The sequence below is a fragment of the Anolis carolinensis genome, chromosome 1 (assembly GCF_035594765.1).
Source record: "Anolis carolinensis isolate JA03-04 chromosome 1, rAnoCar3.1.pri, whole genome shotgun sequence".
Lineage (NCBI taxonomy): Eukaryota > Metazoa > Chordata > Lepidosauria > Squamata > Dactyloidae > Anolis > Anolis carolinensis.
The window spans coordinates 355,298,027-355,315,130 of NC_085841.1; the positions used below are offsets into that span (position 1 = coordinate 355,298,027).

At 40.7% G+C, this 17,104-nt stretch overlaps 1 protein-coding gene across 2 annotated transcripts in view; it reads left to right on the forward strand.

Moving 5' to 3' along the window:
- The window catches only part of esr2 (estrogen receptor 2), a 46,864-nt gene that overhangs the window by 13,511 nt on the left and 16,249 nt on the right, over nucleotides 1-17,104 (forward strand). For both annotated transcript variants that reach the window (XM_016991200.2, XM_062968574.1), the window contains exons 3-5: nucleotides 2,270-2,445; nucleotides 9,030-9,146; nucleotides 16,438-16,737. In XM_016991200.2, the coding sequence (XP_016846689.2) occupies nucleotides 2,270-2,445; nucleotides 9,030-9,146; nucleotides 16,438-16,737 (593 nt within the window). The remainder of the gene's footprint in view (nucleotides 1-2,269; nucleotides 2,446-9,029; nucleotides 9,147-16,437; nucleotides 16,738-17,104) is intronic.

Sequence of the window (17,104 nt, forward strand, 5' to 3'; positions counted from 1 at the left end):
CCCCCCCCCTTTTTCAATGATGGATTTTTGTTTCAAATATGACAGGCCAAACTTTCCTTGAGTTGGAAGAAAATCTAACTGACACATGGACCTTTAATTAAGACTCCTTTTTTGTGAAACCTGGAGGCAATTGCCATAATCTAGAGCTTCATGTGCGCAAGGGGGTCCTGTTTGCAGAAGCTCCCTCACATTTCATTTCTATGTAATGCAAAGAATGGGAGCCAAAATAACCTCTCAACTAGCCTCTGGAGGATGGATAACAATGATGTGGGTATGGCCATGTCCCACTATGTCACTGTCCCTCTGGAAATTTGAGGCAGGCAAACATTTTTCCCAGCTGAAAACAGACTATGACTTATCCAAGTTGCTGAACCACTTTCCAAGTAGGGTTGTTGTTGATGATGTTGTTTATTCATTTCTACCCTGCTTTTCTCCCATTGGTGGGATTCAAAGTGGTGTACAACATATAAAATTCATAAAAAACACATCAGACCACAATGCATAATCAGTTAAACCATCATATTCTGATATAAAGCCCAATTAACATATCATATTAGCACAGATATGGGCAAAAATTGGCTCTCCAGGTGTTTTGGACTTTAACTCCTACAAGTTTTAGTCTGTAGGCAGTTAGGAATTGTGGGAGTTGAAGTCCAAAATACCTGGAGGGCTCAAGTTTGCCCTTGCCTGGTTTAGCACCTTAGTTGTTGTTGTCACTGTTGTTTATTCGTTCAGTTGCTTCCGACTCTTCATGACCTCATGGACCAGTCCACACCAGAGCTCCCTTTTGGCCGTGGCCACCCCCAGCTCCTTCAAGGAGACCATTTATTTATTTATTTATTTATTTATTTATTTATTTATTTATTTATAGTATTTATATTCCGCCTTTCTCACCCAGAAGGGGACTCAGGGCGGATCACATTTTATACATATAGGGCAAACATTCAATGCCCATATACACATAAAACCGAGACAGAGACAGACGCAGAGGCAATTTAACCTTCTCCTGAGGGGATGTTCGATTCTGGCCACAGGGGGGAGCAGCTGCTTCATCATCCACTCTGACGGCACTTCCTCAGTCCAACGTCGTAAATTAGTTAAATTTGCCTCCCCACTTTTTTTTTTATAAATGGTACCTTATTTCCTACTTGATAGATGCAACTATCTTTCGGGTTGCTAGGTCAGCAACAAGCAGGGGCTATTTTTAATTTTTAAAAATAAAAATAAAACCATCCATCTTGCCCTTGGTCGGCCTGTCATCCGTTATCCTTCCATTTTCCCCAGCATCATTCTCTTCTCCACGCTTTCCTGTCTTCTCATTACATGCCCAAAGTACTTCATCTTTGCCTCTAATATCCTTCCCTCCGGTGAGCATTCGGATATTATTCCCTGGAATATGAACTGGCTGGATTTTCTTGTGGTTATTAATGTGAAAAAGCTAGAAGATGCTGCAGCCGTTTGCTTTTGCCTGATTCCACTGGGAAGAGTCCCCTCCTCTCCCTTGATGGGTTATGTGAATACAAACCACTTTTGCACATTATAGCAATTGAAGTAATCTGAGGACAAAAGGACAAAGTGGAAGAGGGAGAAATAGTGAGATTTTAAAAGCAGATGAAAAAGTGGTATAGTAGAGAATTCATCATAACCACCTCTGCCAGATCAGGATAGTATGAGGAATGGAAATTGATAATGCCACAAGAAGGATCAATTCCTATTGGCAGTTTGTATCCACTGAGGTGTAGTTCCAGGATCCCCATAGAGAGCAAAATCCACAGATGCTCAAATCACACCAAATACAGGGTATTTGAAAAAGAACTCCCTATTCACCATTTAATTTAATTGGTGAATAGGGGTTTCTTTTTCAAACACCCTGTATAATGACATAGTAAAATGGTGTCTCTTACATAAAATCACAAAATCAAAATCTTCTTTTTTGAATGTTTTTTAAAAAAATATTTGGATGGATGATTGTATCCATTGTTGCAGAATCTGTGCATACAAAAGGCCAGTTGCACATCAAATGTCATGGTTCAGCTTTTAAGGACCTCACTATTAAATTGGTGAAGATGGGGTTGTAGGCACAAAAACCTTCTTCTACAACAAATTTGACAGTCTTTTTGTTTGGCTGTAACATGGCCTCAACCCCATTTCTGCAATAAAGAAATCAGGTTGGTGATGAACATAAAATAAGGGCAAGGTTTTAGATCAGAAAAAACATATTTAGTTCTTTTGTTTGTTTCCTAACTTCTCTCCTCCTCTCTGCCTCCAGAGAAGTGCTGAAGCGGAAGGCCAGTGGCAGCGATTGTACCAGTCCCACCACAAACAGCCCCAGTTCGAAAAGGGATGCCCACTTCTGTGCTGTGTGTAGTGACTACGCTTCAGGATATCACTATGGGGTCTGGTCATGCGAAGGCTGCAAAGCATTCTTCAAAAGGAGCATTCAAGGTAGGAGAAATGGTTTTGCCCAGAGAAGGGTTTCACTGGGAACTGAAAACATAGTTTGTAAAAAATATACACTTGTGGTTGATGGATCCCATTTGTATTTATTAGATGATTAGATGATACCAAATTGCGAGGTAAAGCTAATACCCCAAAGGACAGGATCAAAATAAAAAATGACCATAACAGATTAGAGAGCTGGGCCAAGACTAACCAAATGAATTCACACAGGGGAAATGTACAGTACTTAAACCTAGGTAGGTAAAGGTTTCTGGTGACATTACATCTAGCCGAGTACGGCTCTGGGGGTTGGTGCTCATCTCCATTTCTAAGCTGAAGAGTTGGTGTTGTCCGTAGACACCTCCAAGGTTATGTGGCTGGCATGACTACATAGAGCACCGTTACCTTCCCATCAGAGCGGTACCTATCTATTCACATTTGCATGTTTTTGAACTGCTAGGTTGGCAGAAGCTGGAGCTAACAGCGGGAGCTCACTCCACCGGATTTGAACCGTTGACCTTTTGGTCAGCAAGTTCAGCAGCTCAGCAGTTTAACCCACTGCGTCACCGAGAGCTCCAACTTAAACTTAGGCAGAGAAAATGAAATGTCTTGAAAACAGTCCATGGTAATGGGATCTAGTGGTAGACCACAGGCTGAACATGAGTCAACAAGTCAAAGAAGCCAATATGATTCTAGGCTGCATCAGTAGAGGGGTATAGTGTCTACATAGTGCCTACACAACCTGCAGCCCTCCTGGAGTTTGGGACTTCAGCTCACAGAATCCCTTACCATTTGACAAGTGGGCTAGGGCTTCTGGGAGTTGGAGGCCCAAACATCTGGAGGGCTTCATGTTGTGCAGGCATGGTCTAGATCAAGGGAAGTGAATGGTTGGACAGATCTCACCTGGAATAATCCTGTGTCCAGTTCTGAGCCCCACTGAATAAGAGGGATATTGAGAGGCTGAAACATTTCCAGAGAATGGTGATCAAAGTGGCAAAAAGCCTGGAAACTATGAATCCCTATGAATCCTGCTTATGTTGAGGCTGGAAAACAAACAATTAAGAGGGGGCATGATAGCCATGTTTTAATGAAAGGATATTATATTGAGGTGCTGTTCCAGAGACTAGGACACAGAACAACAGATTCAAACTACATGAAAGGAGATTTCACATAATCTTTAGGGGAAAAAATCCAGGTGGCAAGGGCTGTTCAACAGTGGAATATGCTGCCGCCGCCTCAGAACATAGTGAACTTTGCTTCCCTGGAGGTTTTAAACAGAGTCTAAAATAGATGGCCATCTATTCTAGAGTGTGTATTCTAGACTGTGTATTCATGCATGGACTGGATTGGACTGGATGACCCTTGGGGTCTCTGCCAGTTCTGAGTATGGAAGTGAATCTATTCTGTGTTTTAGTCTGAACTGTAACTTATTTTAAGGATAGGTTCCAACACTTTGAATAAAGGTAAAGGTTTCCCCTGACATTAAGTCCAGTCATGTCTGACTCTGGGGGTTGGTGCTCATCTCCATTTCTAAGCCGAAGAGCCGCATTGTCCGTAGATGCCTCCAAGGTCATGTGGCTGGCATGACTGCATGGAGCGCCGTTACCTTCCCGCCCGAGCGGTACCTATTGATCTACTCACACTGGCATGTTTTCAAACTGCTAGGTTGGCAGAAGCTGGAGCTAACAGCGGGCGCTCACTCCGCTCCCGGGATTTGAACCTGGGTCCTTTCAGTCTGCAAGTTCAGCAGCTCAGTGCTTTAACACACTTCGCCACCGAGCCTCCTAACACTTTGAATAGTTTCCTTTTAATTCTTTGTACTGCTGTATTGACAAGGGTTTCACCAGCTACCACTGGATATGAAGTTGAGTTACTTAAGATAGAGAACATCTAAGGGGAAAAACAACAACTGCAGCATTAAATATTTTCTGTAATGGGTTGATTAATCTATATTTTAAAACTAGACTTCTTGTTTTCAATTGAAGTGCTCTCTCTCACCATCCAATTTTAGATATCTGTTGAGTTCAGCAAGCCATCACTGAAGTATAGGCACAAAGTTCCACAACCTGAACTCAACAGTATGTTCCCAATTTATCCTAAGGTTTGCGTTTGCTCAGAAGCAAATCTCTTTGCCTTCAATGGGAACATAACCCTTTCAGATGAATACATTTCTATAAAAATCCAGGTATAGGAAGCTGAGGTTATTAAGAAGAGCAAAATGTTTACCTGACATATGCTTTGGTCACCTGCACTTTAGAACAGAACATGATAACCTTCTGAAGGCCATGACATATGAAGAGACCTAGCAGGACAACATTTTTATCTTTTTTGTTCCAGGGCACCTTCGATAACAATCAGCCTTCATTTCCTGGAATTGAGCCCACATCTGTTCAGGGCACACCATGGCTTTTCATATAAAATTAGTCATGTTATATTCTGATTTTCTGGTTATATCAAACAGCCTTTTTTCATATTTTCAACTGTTTTTGTTTTTTTTAATTGCCAGTACGGATTGATCCCTCATTTTATCTTTTTCAGAGGCAAACTTCCTAGACCACTTCTAAGAGTGAAATACTAGTAGAAATCACACTGTTCCTATATGTTTCATGGGAGCCCATGCATTTCACCTGCCTCTGAAACATACAAGAGTTGCCATTTTGGATAGAGGATTTGGAAAGGAATATCATCTTCTACTCCAGTGGTTCCCAAACTTTTTTGTCATGCAACCTTTCAGAAGACTTTTGTTTCCCCGCAGAACCAAAACTCTGTCGCTAAGTATTATGTACCCACAAAGTTCTTCCATCTTTCATCTACTTCTGTCATCTTAGTGTTTTGTATAATGTTTCCCCTAAAATAAGATATCCCCAGAAAATAAGACATAGTAGAGGTTTTGCTGAATTGCTAAATATAAGGCCTCCCCCGAAAGTAAGACCTAGCAAAGTTTTTGTTTGGAAGTACGCCCGCTGAACAGAACACCAGAGCATGCAGGATCGGTAAATGTACGTACCATAAAGTGTTGTACATGGAAATATTGGTAGTAACAAGAAATTCTTGATAGGAGTTTGTCTGGTTATGCTGGTTTATGATGACAACTACTGTACAGTATATAATAAATTTTAATTTTTTTGTTCAACAATAAATGTGAATTCTTCTTCATGGAAAAACAAGACATCCCCTGAAAATAAGACCTAGAGCATCTTTGGGAGCAAAAATTAATATAAGACACTGTCTTATTTTCGGGGAAACACAGTAGCAGGCCTGGAAATAAAGAGATTGAAATTTCATTTTTAAAGCAAAGATACAATGTATTTCAATAAGACCTTCCTATTCTGGCACAGGCATTTAAAAAGCCATTGTAAAGATTTTTTTTAATGGAAACCCTGTGATGCTATTGTGGAGCCCTAGGGTTCCACAGAACACAGTTTGAGAAACGCTGTTCTACACAACTATTAAAACATACAGAAGCCCTTGCCTGTAATTCACCTGACAATCTGAGAGAAGTGGAATGTGAGAAACACTTCTACCCGAATTCAATTCTTGCTAAATTTTGCCTGCTCCACACTCCCCTCATTGGTCTCCTCCATGTAGTGGCATCAGCAAGGCTTTGTATCACCCAAAACGCAAACTCATGGCTTTCTTCTCATACCAGACTATACAGCAGCACTGTAGGTAAAATACCAGAAAGTATGATAAACGCAGTGACTACGAAAAATATAGCAGCAGTTAGGATTGTCTGTTTTAACAGAAGGCTAGGGAATCATTCACACTGCAAAACTGCAGTGTGGAACCCTGGGACTGGTGGTTTAGGGAGGAGGGCTTAGATTTCTCAACCAGAAAGATCTAGTGTAGGCATGGGCAAACTTTGGCTCTCCAGGAGTTTTGGACTTCAACTCCTACCGGCTGGAATTGTGGAAGTTGAAACACCTGGAGGACCGAAGTTTGCTCATGCCTGTTCAAAACACCTGGAGGGCTGAAGTTTGCCCATGCCTGTGCTAGTGCCTCACCAAACTGCCAACCCCAAGTTTCTATAGAATAGGTATTCAATCTTCCCTAGTTTAATTGTTTTCTCATACTTGATCTACTGTATGTACAGATTGCATATCCCTTATCTGAAATGAGACGAGGCATTTTGGACCCCCCCCCCCCCCCGATTTTGGAATGGTATTTGTATATAATGTACATATTTATTTATTTATTTATTTATTTATTTACAGTATTTATATTCTGCCCTTCTCACCCCGAAGGGGACTCAGGGCGGATTACAATGAACACATATATGGCAAACATTCAATGCCAACAGACAAACAACATATATAGACAGACACAGAGGCATTTCACATTTTTTTTCCAGCTTCACGATTTGGGCCACAGGGGGAGCTGTTGCTTCACTGTCCACTAGTGGCTGTACTTCCTCATTCTTTTCCTCGTGTTTTGCTGGCAGTTTTATGATGTTGTAAATTAGTTAAATTAGCCTCCTGCATAAAGCGTACCTAAATTTCCCTACTTGACAGATGCAACTGTCTTTCGGGGCTGCATAGGTCAATAGCAAGCCGGGCTATTTAATGGTCGGGGGCTTAACCCGACCCGGGTTTCGAACTCATGACTTCTCGGTCAGTAGTGATTTATTGCAGCTGGTTGCTAGCCAGCTGCGCCACAGCCCAGCCCTACATATTGAGATACCTTGGCAATGGAATCAAGATCTAACCATGACATCCATTTATGTTTCTTATATACATAGTGCCAGATTTAGGACAAGTGAAGCCCTGACTAGTTAAGTTATGAGACTCCTTACTTGTAGACATAAACTGCCTGCTTTGTGGCACACTCCCATAGACTATCAACTCTATCATTATGTCTGGAATCACTCTTGAACAGAAAGCTTTCAAATTTAGAATTGCACTACATAAGCAAAATCCATCATAAAAAAAATTGGGCAGGAAGAGGGCACATTGCTTAAGCACACCAAAGCACAATGGTAAATCCAGCACTACCTGAAGATAATTTTATACAAATACATTTAATTTTGTTGTGTGGAAGGAAGTGTCTGTGATCATTAAACCATCAGAAAGTAAAATTGTCATTCTCTCAGCCGCCTATGTACACATTTTGGGGCATTTTGTATTTTTGGATAAGAAATACTTAACCTGTATCAAGATGCAGTGAGGACGATGCCTTCCCGAGGAGTCCTACCTCTGCCTCATCCATATGGCTTCTCCCTGTTCACTTGCTCTAACCCTTTGGGCTCAAACCTCATCACTGATTAAATAGGAGTTAGGAAACTTTTATGCCCCTTTCATGACAAATAAATATCCTGTTGCCTTGATCATGAAGGTGAAAGGAAGTACGGGGTTGTTTTGCAAGGCAGCTGGTTGACCTTTTTGGATTTGTATATGATCTATGTCACTGAGATATTATTTGTCAAATCAAGGACACATGGTCTATTCCAGACTTCGCAGACTGTGTTCATTGCAACCACACTGGCAAGCCAATTTCACTGGGAAAAGGAAGCCTTTCACATGGCAGCAATGATGGGCCTAGACAAGTCGGATTGGCAGCTCAGGATGGCCCCAGGTGCTGAAGCTTTGGGATCAAAGCCTGGGTCTTAGGAATGGCCCATGTTGGTGTCATTAAGTGTTATGGATTAAGGAGAGAGAATAGTAGTTCACTTCTTGTCATTCACACATTTCCTCTCTCTTTTATCTCCAAATATATTTGAAAATTAGGACAAGTTGAAGGATCTATTTCCAAATTAAGGTGAAATCAGGGGATTATTAGGGAAATAAGTGAGGAGTCCCCGGTGGCACAGTGGATTAAACCGCTGAGCTGCTGAACTTGCTGACCAAAAGGTTGGTGGGTTGAATCCAGGGAGCGGGGTGAGCTCCGGCTGTTAGCCCCAGCTTCTGCCAACCCAAAAAATACAAATGTGAGTAGATCAATAGGTACTGCTTCAGTGGGAAGGTAATGGTGCTCCATGCAGTCATGCCAGCCACATGACCTTGGAGGTGCGTATGGACAATACCGGCTCTTTGGATTAGAAATTTAGATGAGCACCACCCACCAGAGTTGGACACGTCTAGACTTAATGTCAGGGGAAAACCATTACCTTTACAAGTGAAGTAAGGAACATTTAATCTAGTTTGCTTGTTTTCAGGTGAATACAGAGCAGTATGGAGGGAGAGTCCTGGCACAACTTGGAGAGAAGGTGGAAGTTAACTAAGTACATACATAGAACTCCTTGCTTCTTATAACTTGGTTTTGCAAGTTGAAGAAATAAATTAATTTAGCCTCCAAACTGTAGCAAACTGTGGCTCTCCTAGCTGAGATGGGGACTTGCAGATACAGACAGTTCTATCCTTTGCCCTGAAATTGAGTTCATTAAAACAGGAGGGTTTGCACCTTGATTCCTGTCTGGAGATGACCCACGAATACTGGAATCTTAGGGCCTGGCCCTAAAATCTGGTAATATTACAAGCAGCACAGCCACAGTCAGGAACTATTTTCCATGTTACAAATAATCATATTCAGCAACATATAGACAGATTAGATAGATAGAGATATGCATAATCCATTATTTTGTAACCCCCCTGCAGGACACAACGATTATATCTGTCCAGCAACAAACCAGTGTACAATAGATAAAAACCGGCGTAAAAGTTGCCAGGCCTGCCGACTCCGGAAATGTTATGAAGTTGGAATGATGAAATGTGGTGAGTTTATGCCTTTGTGGCCATTTTTGCCTGCAAAATGTGTCACTTATGTTTTACTTTCATTATTGATAATGGTAGATTGGATCCAACAACAATAATTTAAGTTTCTTCTTCATGGCTCTTGAGACTGCCTTGAGAGGAAATTGAGTGAGGTATCATTCATATGCATTTTCATTATTGCTGTTATCTCTTTCTGTCCAGAACAGTTGTTCCTTTGTACGTCCCTCTTCACCATTTTTCTTTTTGGCAGAGGAGGCCATATGTAGCAGAAAACGCATGTAGAGGAATTTCTCATGGCCCAAAAGTCACAATTAACTGAAATAGTATAATTGTGCAGAATGACTGATAAAATTGGAGAAATGATTTAAGAATACTTATGGAACATTATGGGCTTAAATATCAAGGGGGTCAAGACCTTCTGCCAGAGGCATTTAGGGGAGAATAAGGCATGCTTCTGTGGAAGTGTAGGTGGGATTCAGGAGGGACGACACACAGACTGTGAGTTTTAAAAGTTATTTTAAGTGTATTTATTATATCTTAATCTGGGTTTTACGGTATGACTCCTAGACTGACAGAATCGGTGGCCCCGTTTTCTCTCTCCTTGCATCTGACAAAATATGTCCAACTAGGAATTTTCTAGGATCCCTACATGATTACACCTTTTTTCCAGATTTTGGATTTCCTGTTTTTGCATACACTTGCATAATGAGATATCTTGGCCCTAAGTCTAAACATGAAATTCATTTGTTTCATATACACCTCATACACTAGGCCTGAAGGTATTGTGAGCCCTCACTATCTGCTGGGGTTTGGTTCCAGGACTCCCTGTGTATATCAAAATCAATTGATGCTCCAATCCCATTTAGTACAATGGCATAGACAAAAAATGTCCCTTCTGTAAACTGGCAACGTCAAGTTTTGTTTGGGGGTAAAGGGAATATTTTCATGCCAATGATGGTTGAATCCATGAATGCAGAAGGACAACTGTAATCATATTTACAATATTTGTAATAATGTTGTGCATGAAACAAAATTTGTGTACATTAAACCATCAGAAAGCAAAAGTGTCTTACATGATATGATCTTTTCATGCTGATGTTTATTGGGTGGTCCAGTATTCCTAATAGAAAATCTTCTGGATTAAAGAGTATTTTCTATTTCTGTATTTTTTGGATCATCTCGCATAATTGTTTCCCAAAGACACAAGCTTTATTTACTTGAGATATGTATGTCAAGTAAATAAAAAAAAATTAAAAACTTAAAAGAAGAAAGAAAGCAAAGATGTCACTATCTCAGCCTTCCATGTAAACAGTTTTGGACTTTGTTATACAGTAGAGTCTCACTTATCCAACATAAACGGGCCGGCAGAACGTTGGATAAGTGAATATGTTGGATAATAAGGAGAGATTAAGGAAAAGCCTATTAAACATCAAATTAGGTTATGATTTTACAAATTAAGCACCAAAACATCATGTTATACAGAAAAAGTAGTTCAATACGCAGTAATGCTATGTAGTAATTACTGTATTTATGAATTTAGCACCAAAATATCACGATGTTTTGAAAACATTGACTACAAAAGTGCGTTGGATAAACCAGAACATTGGATAAGTGAGTGTTGGATAAGTGAGACTCTATTGTATTTTGAATTTCAGAATTCTGGATAAGGGATGTGCAACCGGTAGTTTAAGTATTTTTTATAAAACATATCATCACTACACATTCACAACTAAATTCACAATGCCTAAATTTGCCTAGTGAATCAGAGACCAATTTGCTTTCTCTCTATTCTGCTTGTATACATATAAATAAAACAACTATTTCAAGGACTCATTGGAAGGAAGCTATTCTTTGTAAACCTGCCCTTGAAACCTGTCATCATTTGAGAGAATGGTTAGCATTTAACAATAATAAGAAAAACATTATAATAATCTAGGAAGTAACAATCAAACATTTAAAGTGGGAAATGATATCTGTAATTTTAGATTTGAGGACAGGTAAATCAGGATCGGTGATTGCCTCCATTGAAGCTTTAAATAGACCTAATGCACAGTATTCTTTTCAAGGTTTAATAGTCGCAAATCACCAACATACTGGTTGGAATTATCCTTTCACTGCTTTCAAAGGACAATTGGTGGTGATGAGTTGGTGCACCAAAGCACTGTGCCAGAGCCAGGTTTCGGTCAATGGAGGTTACTCAGACATTAGATCACACAAGGTGAGCAAAAATGTACACAGGGAAGCTATGGATGATGGATGTGCAAAATGCTACCACTTTCAGAAGGGAAATGGACATCAGGAACAGCTTGGAAAAGTGATCTTTTTGGATTACAACCCTCAGCCATGTTTACTGGGGATTTTGGAATTGGTGGTCCAAAAATGCAATTCTTCCAAGCTTTGGAAATGGGAAGGTCAAGCACTATATCTAAAAACATTTCCTGAGAAAATTAATGCATCCAGTTAGCTGAATTGGAGACTTAACTTGATTTTTTTTGGAAAAGATGGTAATGCTGAGGTATTAGCATCTGCCATGGCTCAAGGCTGTGGAATTCTAGGATTTGTTGTGTTGTGAGTTTTTTTTGGCATAGAAGACTAGGTGCTTTGTAAAATTACAACTCCCAGGATTCCATAGCATTGAGACATGGCAGTTTAAGTGGTGTCAAACTGTATTCATTCTACAGTGAAGATACACACTCAGTTGTAGATTTGACTGTGCAGTGTCACAAATTTGCTGCCAAGGTATCATTGTGCAGCCAAATGATCTTGCCCAAAATTTAGTTTAAGCATACTCCGATTATGCTTGACACTTTAGATCAGTGGTTCTCAACCTGTGGGTCCCCAGGTGTTTTGGCCTACAACTCCCAGAAATCCCAGCCAGTTTAACAGCTGTTAGGATTTCTGGGAGTTTATGGCCAAAACATCTGGGGACCCAAAGGTTGAGAACTACAGACTAGAGAGTGTTGTTGTATGTTTTCCGGGCTGTATGGCCATGTTCCAGAAGTATTCTCTCCTGATGTTTCACCCACATCTATGGCAGGCATCCTTAGAGGTTGTGAGGATGCCTGCCATAGATGTGTGCGAAACATCAGGAGAGAATACTTCTGGAACATGGCCATACAGCCCAGAAAACATACAACAACCCCGTGATCCCAGCCATGAAAGTCTTCGACAGACTAGAGAGTGTTGGGATAAGAGACCAAAGGCCTCATCATATGGAAGTTTTCCTCTGTTTCTACCCATTTCTACACACTTCAAAGATGGATTCCCATGGAGCCCTTCAAGCGACACAGGACTACTTCCAGTGGTTGCTCCTGGAACTCCACCCGCGCAGCATATAGAAACATGAGGATTTCAAAGAAGGGCAGAAATAAACTCCACTTCTTTGCTTGAGCATAGAAACGCTTAAGACTGGTATTTTTTCTTGTGATAGGAAGTGGTAGATTTGTCTGATTACTTTGTGACATTTCAGTGTGGGTGTTGATGTAGGCTAATGCTCCTCCAATTTCCATTAGTGGTTTAAAGATAGTGTGGGTCCCATTGTGTTAGGGATTCCTCTTCTTCAGAAGAGGAAGGGGAGCAGGAAAGTCTTCATGAATCTGAGGGTGAGTTGGAATCTGAGGAGGAGATTGTGCAAGTACCCACATTTCAGGAGAGGCGAAAGGAAACAGAGCAGAGACCTCATTCAGCTAGAAATGCTGCTGAGTAATTGGGAACTGCCCTAGTAGCTGTGAGGGGACTCAGGGCTATAAAGCAGAAGCAGGTGCAGCCAGCTTTTGCTGCTGACAAACTGACTCTAATGCCTAAGCCTTCATTCCCCTTGTGCCTGCTTCGAGTCTGCATCTGGGAAACTGCTTCTAAGGATTTATTGCTGTTTCTTTGTCTGAAGTAAGACTGCTATTTGATTTGGGAATTTATCAGAGACCAAGAACTGTGTTTGCCCTAAGCCTTCCTTACTTTCTTTTGCATTATTCCACTGAGTGTGCTGTTCTTTATGTTTTGCTGAAGTAAAGCAGTTTTCATTTACTTACCATAGTGTTTTAATGTTGTTCTTGAAAGACAAAACAGGACACATTGAAGGAAGTGTTTTAAAAAGTGTGCTGGTCTCCTTTTGTGCAAGGGGCTTCAGGGGAACAAGCTCATGGGAAGTGGTGCCTCAAAAATGATGCCTGTTTTAAAGTGTGCTGCTAACTTTGAAATTGAGCTAGAAAGGGGAGGAAAAGATCCTGTGTGATAGAGGTGGGTAAATTCTCCATCTTCTTTAAAGATGAAAAACCATGAAAAACCAATGAAAGAACACGGTTCCACCCACTCCCTTTATGGGATGAAATCCCAAGTCAGAACAAGTCCCCTCGGGTGAGAAGGGCGAGGTATAAATAATTGAAATAAATAAATAAACTCAGGCTGGATCTACACTACCCAAGGATCTGATCCCAGGTTATCTGGCGGTGTAGCCTCATATTATCCAGTTCAAAGCAGATATTCTAGGATCAGATATAGGGCACTGTAGACTGAGCCCCGGTTTGTGATTTTGATTTTCTAGGTTGTGTTGACAGCAAGTGAGTATAGCATTGATTAAAATAATGGCAAATTGAATACAGGATCAATAAGGGTTCAAGAGTGGAGGAGAATTACAGGTGTTAATGAGCACTGCTTACGGGACAAATAGGTCTTTTCATAATGATTAGGCTTCATTGAGAGAATCAGGTTTGAACAGTGGACAACAACTCTGCAGAAAAGGGTTTGAATCCCTGCGTGGCCATGAAAACATCCTGGGTGACCTTGCGCAGGTCATACTCTCTGAGGCCCCATCTACACTGCCATATAATCCAGTTTCTGAATTCAGATTATCTGATTCAAACTGGATTATATGGCAGTGTAGACTCATATAACCCAGTTCAAAGCAGATAATCTGGATTCAGAAACTGGATTAAATAGGGGTGTAAATCAAGCCTCATCCTTATAGGAAGGCAAAGTATGTCAAGAAAACCTCATGATAGACTCACTTTAACATTGCCTCAAATTGAAAATGACTTGAAAACACCCAGCAATACAACAAAAGGCTTTATTTGAAAAACAAATGAAATTGTGACATATTAATTTAAAATTCCAGAATTGAGTAGGTGCACTTAGAGATGAGTAAATGAATATGAATAACTAAGCAATGTATCCTAACAGATTTATATGGATATTTCCAACAGCGTTTCACAGTGATCAATTATCGAAACATTTTAGTTGCTGGTTCCATAAGGAATTGTTGTGGCTTGTTATAATCGCCAGTTCTTCTCTTTTCTCATCATGAGGCAATGAATTGGAATAAAGACTCCAAACCTATTTTATTTTAATGGCTGTCACCCTGGGGATCTTTAGATACAGGGTGGGATACAAATACTGAAATAAACAGAGTTTGTTCTTTGGTGCTTTGAAGCAAATCGTTTATGTTCTGGTGCTTGGATATCTCCCTGAAGATGAAAATGCTTTAACTTCCATGGCTCAGTGTTAGAAAACCAACCAGATTCCTATTGGATTTCACTTGGTTTGAGGGTGCCATCCAAGAGGGAAGGATGTGGAATGGGGTTGGCATGTAATGCCTTCTAAATCAGAAGAAATGTCTCAGAAGGAAACCCATGCTGAGCAAAAGGAGGGTGCCAAGAAATATTTCTTGGGTGTCCACCACCAGATCAGCTTTTGATTTTCTGGCAACCAGCGCAGTACCATACTTTGCGAATGAGTAATCGCCCTTGAGTGGGAAAAGGAAAGATTGACAAATTGGAGCCTTTTAAAAAGGCTCAGTTGCCATTATGGATAGCTTTAAATGCCAAGAATATCAACCCTTGTGGCATCTGCAACTATAGATGGACCAAGCGTGTAAAAAAAAACTTGGCAGTTAATCCTCAGCAGTGAGTGGCTAAATCCTACTGGGAATATATCCATTATTCAATGATGCCAACATTTTAAATGGTGGTCAACATTTAACTGAGAAGGCAACGACAACTTTGGGTGTGCTGAAAAACTTCCACTTTTCCCAGCTAGCATTGCAGGACAACACAACGGGACACACCTACACTGTTAAATTAATGCAATTTTACACCACTTTAACTGCCATGACTCACTTCTATGGAATCATTTGCATGTTCTTTAGCCTCCTCTTCCAAAGAGTGCTGATGCCTCACTAAACTACAAAGCCCATGATTCCATACTGTTGTGGTGTCAACCTGCATTAATTCTACAGTGTAGATGCACGCAGGGTTGGCAGCAGCTTGGAGAAAGTTCCCATTGTACACTTAATTTTGGTCCAGACTTGCACTCCAGGTGCCACTGTCACTAGAGAAGGGGGCCAGAGCAAGGATTGTTCTTTGGTCCCAGTTTTCCTTTGCAACCCAGGGATGTTAGGTAGATTTGGGCAAAATGATAACATTCCCCTCCTAAATATGAATTTACCCCTTAATGAATTTTTCTTCCAGTCGGTAAATATGTTGCACTGCAGATATTAAGGCATTGAAAACTGTTCAGATCTAGAGCTGGATGAAAATAGGGAAGCATATTCAGATATGCACCAGCACCCAAGGACACTACAGGAACCACATCCTTTCCAATCTTGGAAACTCAGCAGGGGTCATCTTGGAGCACACTGTGGAATTAATGCAGTTTGATACCACTTTAAGTGCCAATGCTCAGTGCTATGGAATCTTGGGATTTGTAGTTTTACAAGAGTGCCAAAGTCTGCCAAAGAGTGCTGGTGTCTCACTGAACTTTGTCTCCTATGATGCCATGGCAGTTAAAGTGGTATCAAAACTGCATGAATTCCACAGTGTAGATGCACCCATGGTTAGTACTGGATGGGAGACTGCCAACAAATACTAGGTGCTGTAAGGCTATGTTTCAGAGGAAGGACTTAGCAAAACCACCTCTGAGTATTCCTTACCTAAGAAAACCTCTATGAAATTCTCCACAATTAAGTCATTAGGCAACTTGAAGGTACATAGACACTTACACATGTGTAATATTACAGGTTATGTGAAATGAGGTAATGTGAAACATACATGTTTAGACTTGGGTCCCATCTCTGAGATGCCTCATTATGTAAGTACATGCAAATACATGCCAAAATCCAAAACACTTCTGGTCCCAAGCATTTCGGATAAGGGAGACTCAACTTGTATAACATTACATGCCATCTTCTTAGGTGGAATCTTGGCCATTACTAGATGCTTGGCACAAAAGAAATGATATTGGGTTAAAGAAGATACTATGATGAAAATGCCCTGTATCCCTGAAACTTTAAAAACTTCAGGTTCCAGAAGAGAGCGCTGCGGGTATCGGATTATTCGCCGTCATCGGAACTCAGAAGATTCTTTGCATTGTGTCAGCAAAGTGAAGAAGACCAACGAGACCATCATCCAAATGAAAGAGGTCCTCGTCAACACCTTGACCCCAGAGCAGTTTGTGTCCATATTACTTGAAGCTGAACCTCCCAACGTGTTGGTGAGCCGCCCCAACAAGCCATTCACAGAAGCCTCCATGATGATGTCCTTGACAAAGCTTGCTGACAAAGAACTCGTCCACATGATTGGCTGGGCCAAAAAGATTCCCGGTGAGTATTTTTCTTTTGATTGTTTTTTTAATTTAATATTTTAAATTATATTTATGGTTTAATACAGTCCAACAGCAGTCATGCAAACTATAAAAGACTTAGTACTTTGTAACGCTTACTAAGAGGTAGTGACGTTGCTGCCAGCAATGCTTGGTTTAATTGATCAAGAAAGTATATTTGAAAAGGGAAGCGTCTTATACCTTTGGAAGAGATGCTGTTGCATGAACTCTGTGGTCAAATGGAGTGAAACAGAAATTGTTCAGGGCTCTAAATGAACAATTACATAGTCTAAATCCAGTTATTAATTTCACCAAATTTCTCCTCTCATCCCTGGAGACATGTACACATATCTTCTCCATCTGAGCCA